Source organism: Pediculus humanus, genomic scaffold (genome assembly GCF_000006295.1).
Source record: "Pediculus humanus corporis 1103172108302 genomic scaffold, whole genome shotgun sequence".
Lineage (NCBI taxonomy): Eukaryota > Metazoa > Arthropoda > Insecta > Psocodea > Pediculidae > Pediculus > Pediculus humanus.
In genome coordinates, this window is record NW_002987871.1 from 70856 (window position 1) to 80278 (window position 9423).

The following is a 9423-nucleotide window of genomic DNA, read 5'->3' on the forward strand; positions in this document are numbered from 1 at the left end:
TACGTTATACATATATAGGTATTATTATTATCGATTGTAGTAGAATTTAAATAAATTAAAACTTTTTATTATATTTATTTTGATATTTATATATATATTATAAAAATAATAAAATAATAATAATAACAGTGGCTTCAAAAAATAACGAAACGATTTTAAATAAATCGGAAAAGGATTTGAAATTGGGTAATCTGGAATCCGGTAAGGGAAAATTGAAAAGGACAGTTGAGAACGAATCCGAAGTTGCATCGACGCCAACTCAATCCTCCTCCTCCTCCTCTACGACGTCGTCATCGTCTTTTGTTAAAGTCGGAGAAGGTAAAGCAAAACCTCCGGTACCGCCGAAAAGATCGACATTAACTTATGGTAAATCATACGTTTCCGTTGGAGAATGTCAAAGTGTTAGCTCACCAACGTTGTCGTTGAATCCTACAAAAGAATTAACGGATGAAAAATGTCAGACGCCACAAACATCGCAACTCGTGACAGTAACTACGAATCTTTTATCGACCACGCCGAAAGGTTTACCAACTCCGAAATCAAAAAATCAAAGAATATTATCCACGTTTCTACCGGCTTTACCACCGAAATTTTGTAAAAGTAGTCCTCTGATACAAAATTCTAATTTTTCCCGAAGTCAAAATTTCGAATGTAAAAAAGTTTACGAATCGACGAGTGAACCCGAACAAATCACAAATAAAAAATTTATCGAAAAAGAACCGGGGAGTAGTCAATCAGGAGCAGCACCTGGAGGAGGAACAGGAGCATCATCGAATAAAACTCAATCTTTGTCCGCATCGACTTCTCTCGATAAAAACATATACAAAGACGATGACGATTCGATAAAGAGTTGGACGGAAAGCACGTCAAACAAATCGAATTTGCTAGAAGAATTTTCTCCGTCACAATCGCCACCTCCTCTATTAGAATCGAATCTTAAATCCCCTCCGTTACCGGATTTACCACCCGTAAAAAAAACACCACCGGAATCGTCACCGCCCTCTTTGAAATCATCTCCTTTACCGATAAGAAAATCACCACCGTTCGATCAAATATCCGAAATAAAAAACGAAGATACGAAAACCAAAGATGATTTGCAATTAATATCAAAGAATAAATCAACGAAACAATTTCAAGATGAAATTATTGAAATTGAAAATGATCCGCCCGAAACTCTATATTTAGATGATTCTAGTGAAAAAACTAATACGATAAAGAGAGCGCCATCGAGCGAACAAAAAAGTAGTTCAGATGGTGGTAGTGGAAAAGAACGTTCGAACGTGAGCAGCAACGTTAAATTGAGACCGAAATCTCCGATAAGAGTGTCTTTTGTGAAAAAAGATGAAGCAGAAACGAAAATTTACGAGAAAATATCGAAAACGAAAAGAGCAACGAAAGAATTGAAAAACATCATACATCAGATAGAATATTCGGAAAGCGATTACTGTTCGGATGATAATTGTAGAACGTGTGACGTACGAAAAACATCGAGTTTGTCGAGGAGAAGGAGTGCGAGTCCCAAAACGGCTTTTTCTAAATTTGTCGATCCGATCGAAGGATACACGTCTTGCTGCGAAGAAGGTACTAAAACTCTGTCGAAGAAAACAAGGAGCTTGACGAGGAAATTGGGTGATAAAAAATGTGGCATCACGTACAGCAGAGTGTTGTGTAACTGTCCCTTAGACAATTTAGTTATAGATAATAGGATTCCCTTATCACGTCCCAATTCTTCCATCGGCGATTACTGCACACAATCGAACAGATCGAAAAGTGTGGTGAGAGCGAAAAAAAATTCAGGTTCCGGTATAAAGACTCCGTTTTTAAGCGGGAGTTCGAAATTGGATTTCGACAGACCCGGTTTGGGATTGATTGTCACGATATCGAGCGATGGAATAGACAAAGAACCCAAAAGAACGGTTCAATTCATTAGCGGCGGTCCGGCGATCAATTTCGGATTGGGAGGAACCTTGGGTAGATACACGAAAAGTAAGAGTCACGATAAAAGTTTGAAAATATCCGGTGGTAGCTTTCACACGGACTTACCCGATAAATTAGAAACTTTTGCGGAATGGTCGAAATTTTCATTCAAGAGCAAAACGGATAAAGATGACTCGTCTCGAATAAAAGAGGAAACGACTCAGGAAATACTAAATGCTCAAAAACAAAGTGATAATATATTAAGGTCTATACCGATTTTAGAAAGGCAAAAATCAGCCGGAGAACTTCGTAGACCCCCGAGATCGAGCCGCGCGGCCGAAGAATACCGACAAAAATATCTAGAGAGTTTAAGTCAAAAAAAATCACCGGGAGAAGTTTTAGAACATTTCGGTAAACTCGCGACTTCCGTCACGACATCGGATATATCGAAAATATCGAACGATAAAAAGGGAGAAGAAAACAAAGGTGACACCGTACGGGGACACATAAAAACCTTTGAGAAAATATTCAAAAGCGGAATTGGACAAAATCACGGTTTCGAAAATTATCGAACGGTTCCGCCCACGAGTTTCAACAATCCGGATCCGTATTTGGGAAGCGCTTTTGTTCAATACGTGAGAGAAACGCTACCATATCAACCCAACAGTTTTCCAGGATGCAGCAATAGGAGTGCATTTAATAAATACGTTAGACCCGGTTCGGGTAGATTCGACAAAACTCTGATATTCCCGCAACAGCCACAGAAAAGTGATAAACCCTCTGCGTTCGAAAGGTTGTGCGGTGATAAAATATATTCGTCCCGAAGGGGAGTGTATGGGAAAATACCGCAACAAAATCAAAGCGTTTCCGGTAGTTTGGATTGTGTTTGGGACAAACCGAAATCCAACGAACCACCCAATAAGATAAATGAATCCGAAAACGAAAGTTCGGAAAAGGAAATCAGGCCGGCTTCTTGCACTTACGAAATCAACAAAAACAGGTCGATTGACGGACCCTCCTCATTGATCGGACCTTATTCGAACTATTCGGTAGCAGTTTCCGCTTGTAGCAAAGAGAGAACCGTTTCCGGTGTTCCGAGAACGTCTAAAAAGGGTATCATCGAACCGGAATCATCATCGACGGCTCAAAATCAACAACAACCACCTCAAGCTCGAATAGTAAATCACCAAAAAATATCACCAACGGTTAAAACGAATCCCCCTCAATATTTCAACGCTCGTAGTTTAGAAAATTACAAATTAGCACCGGGTTTCAAAACGGATTTAAGCACTCTTTATTCCGGTGTGTTTTACACAAATCCAAAACAAGAAAGTGCATCGTCCAAAGTAAATAACAGTTCGCGTATACTACAAGAATATGGTATCAGGTATTTCGGTAGTTTAAATAGAAAAGAACCAGATAATACCGTCGGCGAGTGTAGCGGTAGCGGCGGCGTCGGTGGCGGTGGCAGTAACATCGAATCGATGGGAAGTAACGCTTCGACCGTTCGAAATGCTGCTCCATGCTCGAACGTGGGCACGAGTAGGAAAATGTTATCCGGTGGCATGAGCAGCATGGTGCCCGTATCAGCCAGGATACCCGAAGAATCGATCATAGGAACGACGGTCGTTTATCCTCCTCAATACCATCCGTCAAACGAAGAACTCATGCAAGAAACTCAACAGGTGATTGATTGATTAACTATATTATTCTCATAACATTACCTAATCGAACTCGAAAATTTTAAATCGATAATCGATTCTCGTATCGATCGATTCCTAAAATCGATAATTAAAAAAAAAAAAAAATTTAATTAATTATTTACAGTCGAATTAAAAAAAAAAATTAATTTTCATCCAAGGAAAAAACACGTACGGTGGTAGCGGGGGGGGGGTAAAACCACCACGAAAACTCTCTCTATCTCTTTCTCTCACATCATTTTTCAATTTTTCATTGTTTTTCTCATTCGAATATTAACAAAAGATGGAAAAAAATTTTTTTTTTTTTTCATACATGAAAAACTTTATTGAATCGTTTGATTGATTAATTTTTTTTTTTTTTTTTTTCACTTCCTGTAATTCTTACGTAAAATACGAGGAAATAAATAATCATCATTATCATCATCATTATTATCATCATCGGGGCGCTATTTATAATATTATTATTAAATTTTTGTTATTGGCAGCAATGGTTTGATCTGGAGTTTATGTCGCTTTTCCAAAACGATTTAATTGATTTTTTTCCTAACCGGAGGAGAGGGGAGGAGAGAGAGAAAGAGAGAAGAACAATTAAAAAAGAAAAAAATTTTTTTTTTTGTTCTTCTTTCCCTTTTTTATTTTTGCTGCCGTTTGCTGCCGTTTACCGCCTTTTAAAATTAATTTCACAGATTTTTAATCTTTTTGACCCGTTTATTATTTTCAGGCGCGATTTTGTATAAAAAAAAAAAAAATTGAATGCGGTGGAAAACATTTATTATTATTTGTCCGAAATAAGGCGAAAAGAGGGAGGGATGGGGGCGGGGAGAAGGAAGAAGAGGGGGAAGTTTCTGACCTTTTCTAAAAAATTTCCAAAAATTTTTACAAAGAAAAAAGAAAAAAGAAAATTATTATTATTATTTATCACCGAATAAATTTTATAACGTCAATAAATAACCGATTTCACCGAGGAAAAAAAAAAAAATTTTTTTCCTTTTTTTTTCTCCTTTTGTTGTTTCCTTTGATTTTATTCCTTTTATGTTAATCAATTTAAAAAAAAAATATCGTTTCTCTCTCTCTCTTTTTCTTATTATTGTGTCTAAAAAAAAAAAAAAAACTTTTATCGATTTCTTTTTCTTTTTGTCAACCTTTATATTTTTTGCTTTTTTGACAATATATTTAATGATAATAATAATAATAATGATAATAAGAAAAGGTTTGAGAAGAAAATAAAAAAATAAGGTCTTTAATTAAAAAAAAAAAAAAAAAAAATTATTTTTACTTTTTTTTTCTTTTTCAGGTAAAAATATCGATTTGTGTTGATTTCAAATGATAATTTATTATTATTATTATTATTTTTCAGAGCAATAGAAGTCAGCCGGCAATAGGACTTAAGCAAACTCCAAAATCGAGGGTGAGTTTTTTTATTTTTTATATTTTTTTTTGTTGGTTAATAATAAAATGCCCGACAAATAATAATAATAATAATTGAATCGGTTAAGTATTAACCATTTTTAATTAACGCGCAATGTAAATTTCGTTATTTCTTCACCTTCGGCCTCAATTAAGATTCGTTAGGAAAAACATCAAATTATCGTTAATCGAATTTTCTTTTCCCCTCCCCCTTCCCCCCTCATTTTTGCATTTAAATGTCAAACCGTGATATTTTTGCTCCTTCGTTTTGTATTCTACTGATTGATCGTTCCGGAATTTATTTATTTATTTATTATCATGGTAAATTTTTTTTAAATTTAAAAAGCGGTTAAAAAAATTATAAATAAACAAACAAATTTAAAATCCATTTTTCGTTTTGTTTTGTTTATAAATCGTTTTTAATTCGAATATAACTCGGTAGGTGTCGCTTTTTTTGAAAAACATTACACCAGCGCCATCGCGTCTATAAATTCGAAACTAAATTTTTCGTAACGATCATTTAACATAATCATCGTTTGTTTATCGAACGGAGTTTAAACAATGTCGTTAAAGTGGTCGTACTCGTTCGGTATGGAAGCCATTTTGAACGGTGAAAAAGTTGACAGAATCATTGAGTGATCAAACATTTGAGTTTGTTTACAGTGTGCGTGTGAGGGAAAATTATTAATTCTAACGTTATTTAGTATTATTATTATTATTATTAATTTAAAAATCGAATCTCGTGATTATTAATAAAGTGTTTTTTTATTTCATTTCTCTTCTTTAAAACTATAAAATCTTACATTCGATTAATAACGAGTTTTTTTTTTCTTTTATTAAAAATAATGTAATCGTTTTATCGGTTTTTAATGTTTTAATATTATTATTATTATTAGTTTTTTGTTCTCACAGTGAGAAAATAGTGAATGAAAGCTTTTTTTTTTTTTTTTTAAATATTTTATTTCTTAACATGTGATCATTATTACCACTGGGATAATCTTTAATGATATGTACATACATACATGAAAAGTTACATTTATTAATTATTTAAAATTAATTAATTAATCTAAAAGTGTCGTGTTGTGTTTGTTTTCTTTTATTCTAATTTGTGATTTTATTTTTCCAAGTGTTTATTCATAAAAGAAAAAAAAATAATCAGGTAAACGAAATGATGATAATAGATTTGAAATTGTGGTTGAGAATATGAAAATTGTGTTGGAAATTCAACAAAATGAAAAAATTTTCATTTTTCTCAATCACAATAAAATTATTATTGAATAACATTCAATAGTGATGATGATAATAGTAATAATAATCATTTTCATTAATGATTTTTAAGTTTTCGATTGAGAAAACCTTGAATGTTATTCAATAATAATAATAACGACATGTTTTTTAAATTATTACTTTTTTTTTTATTATTATTATTTTGTGAAATTTCATAAATGGTTTAATGGTAGGTGCGTTTCAAATAATTGTATGGGAAAAATATTATTATTAGGTTGGTTTTTAAGGAAAACACATACACATGTTTCGAATGTTGATTATGTTGTTTTTTGTTTTGTCGAAACTTCAATGCAAATATTTTTGATAACATATTAATATATATATATATATGTAGGAAAAAGTAAATAAATGACTTCTGCTTTACAGACTTTTAAAAATAGATTTTAAAAATTTACAATTTATAAGACTTGTCTCATTTGTTATCATCATTTTTTAAAAACTTTCATTCGAGATGCATGTAATATAATTATTGAATTCTTTTCGATTTGACAAAATATTTATTTGATTTTTTTTTTTAAAAAAATGAATGAATTTAAATTATTTTTTGATATTGTGTGTAAAATTTACTCCATATTAAATCAAATCTGATAATTAGATTGTGGAGGGAGGGGGTAGGGGTAGAGGGTGGTTGGGAGAAGGAAGTTAATTGTTTATTATTATCATTAAGAGTGTCGTTGATTTTTTTTGTAAAATAATTTCATTCGAGTAATTTCAAAAACTTTCTTGTTGTAATGATTTATTTTTCATTCATTCATTCATTCATTCCTTTTTTTTTGGCGTGTGTGTGTGTGTGTGTTACATTTTCAAATTTGTAAACACGTTTTTTTTTTTTTTTTTTTTTTATCTCAAAGGTTGGGACCATTGAAAAAAAATGATTGGGAAAATCGTGTGTTATCATTATATCACGTTTATTAATTGATTACATTTCGAAATAATAAAATGCCATTTAAAATGTGTTTCACCAGCTCACGATTTTAAAATTTAATTCTGGAAAAAAAAAAAAAAAATTATTTTTATTTTTGCAATCGACCACGTATATTTAATGCGCATTAAATTAATAATAATAATAATTAAAATAAATATGTTAGGGTGGGGACTATCAAGGTGGGATGATTTTGTGGGGGCACTCACACTTGTTGTTTTGCCATTTATTTTATATTATTATTATTATTTTTAAATAACGAAATCAGGTATCCGTGTTAAAATGTTTTTAACCGTGACCGATCATCATCATCATCATCATCATTATTATTATTTCAACCGACTGTTAATGAGTTAATTAAAACTTTTTTTTCTTTCTCATTCATTCATTAACGTCTGCTTCTTACCTCGATGTACGTACATTTCAGGTATTATACCTTCTTGATTCAGTTCGTGTTAATTCGGTATAGGTTCTTTTTTTTTTGATGAAGTTTTCCTTACTGCCCCCCCCCCCTCAAAAATTGTGTCGGTCGTTTTAGAATCGAGGATGTTTGCATACAAGACACAAGGTGATCTGGTATTGATTTAGTCACAAGCTAAGAAGAAAATTATTTTTCGTTTATTATTATTATCATTATTATCATTATAATTAGTATTAAATGTCGATTTATAAATGAGAATGAGGTTAAAACGAACGAGAACTTTTTTTAATAAAAAATTGATAAATAAATAAATAATGTATGATGTCGAATAAATAAAAGATGAAGCTCGCACCACCATATCTGGCATATATTGTTGATTAATTAGAATATGACGATGACGATGACGACAGTTCAATTTAGTGTCACGATAAAAGTTTTGAAAGGTCAAATGTTATGGCAAAAACGTTTAGTTTTCACAAAAATTGAAATTTGTTAAATTTGTGGATTTGTCGAATGAGAGAGAAAAAAAAAGCCTTGAACTTTCATATCAGTTTATTTTTTTGTAAATGAGAACATTAGGAATTCGGTAGTAGTATCAGCAGCAGCAGTAGTGGTAGTAGTAGTAGTAGTAGTAGTGGTAGTGGTAGTGGTAGTAGCAGAGGAAACAACATGTTTTTTTTTCTTTTCGGTAAATTTAAATAAACGTGACGACGACGACGATGGAAATTTTTTTTTTTTTTTTTACTTGCATGTATTTTTCGTTAATTTCAACTTTTCGGTCTTGTTATTATTATTATTACTATTATTATTATTATTATCAGAGTAATAAAAAACTAGTTTCTTTTTCGTAACGAAAATAATCCGAAACAATGAATTAGAATATGTAAAAAACGTGTCGGCGATCGCGAATCGCATTTTAAAAACACACAGAAAAAAATTTTTTTTTATATGTATCTTTAAGGAGTCCCCCCTTCCCCGTTCTTCTTATATGTTTAGTTGGCAAACTTGATTATTATTATTAATAAGTAGATCATTGATTTAATTAAAAATCGTTCGTGTCGTTTATTATTATTATTATTGAAACGTGTGAGATAGTTTTCGTAAAACCGCCTTATACGTTACAAAAGTAAAAGTCGAATTTTATTTTATTATTATTATTATTATTATTATTATTTATTGCGTCAAAATGTTTGTTTTTTATTTATTTATTTGTTTATTTATTAAATATAAAATCGGTCGTTGATGAATAATAAAAAAAAATTTGAAAAAAAAAAAAAGCAAACACGAAATAAATATTATGAATAGATGGAAGTTTTGCACGCGTTTGGTTTCTCTGTCTCTCTCTCTCTCTCTCTCTCTCTCTCTCTCTCTCTCTCTCTCTCTCTCTCTCTCTCTCTCTCTCTCTCTCTCTCTCTCTCATTCTCTTTCGATTTATGCCAGATACGAAAATGTAAAATAATTTTTTTTTCTCTTTTTTTTCTTACGAAATAATATATCGAAATAATAATAATAATAATAATAATTATAACGAGAATGATTGATTGATTGATTTTCATACGTTTCGATTCGGTATCATTATCATGTTGTTGAGTTTTTTATTTTTTATTTTTTTTTTTGGAAATAAATACGTTCCAGGAACGAATAGAGAAAGTTTGAATTTGTGAAAGTCGTAAAGAAATATAGCAGAATATATATATACGAACGTGTGATTATGTTGGCAACATTGTTAATCGCTATCCATTTTTTGTTTTTTTTCGCGTTTAAAATTT

At 31.3% G+C, this 9423-nt stretch overlaps 1 protein-coding gene across 1 annotated transcript in view; it reads left to right on the forward strand.

The window, feature by feature from the left end:
- The window catches only part of Phum_PHUM569090 (uncharacterized protein), a gene marked incomplete at both ends in the record, with an annotated part of 4373 nt that extends 759 nt beyond the window's left edge, over positions 1-3614 (forward strand). Inside the window, one exon of the mRNA XM_002432030.1 lies at positions 310-3614. Coding sequence (XP_002432075.1) covers positions 310-3614 — 3305 coding nt within the window. The remainder of the gene's footprint in view (positions 1-309) is intronic.
- Between the last annotated feature and the right edge of the window lie 5809 nt (positions 3615-9423).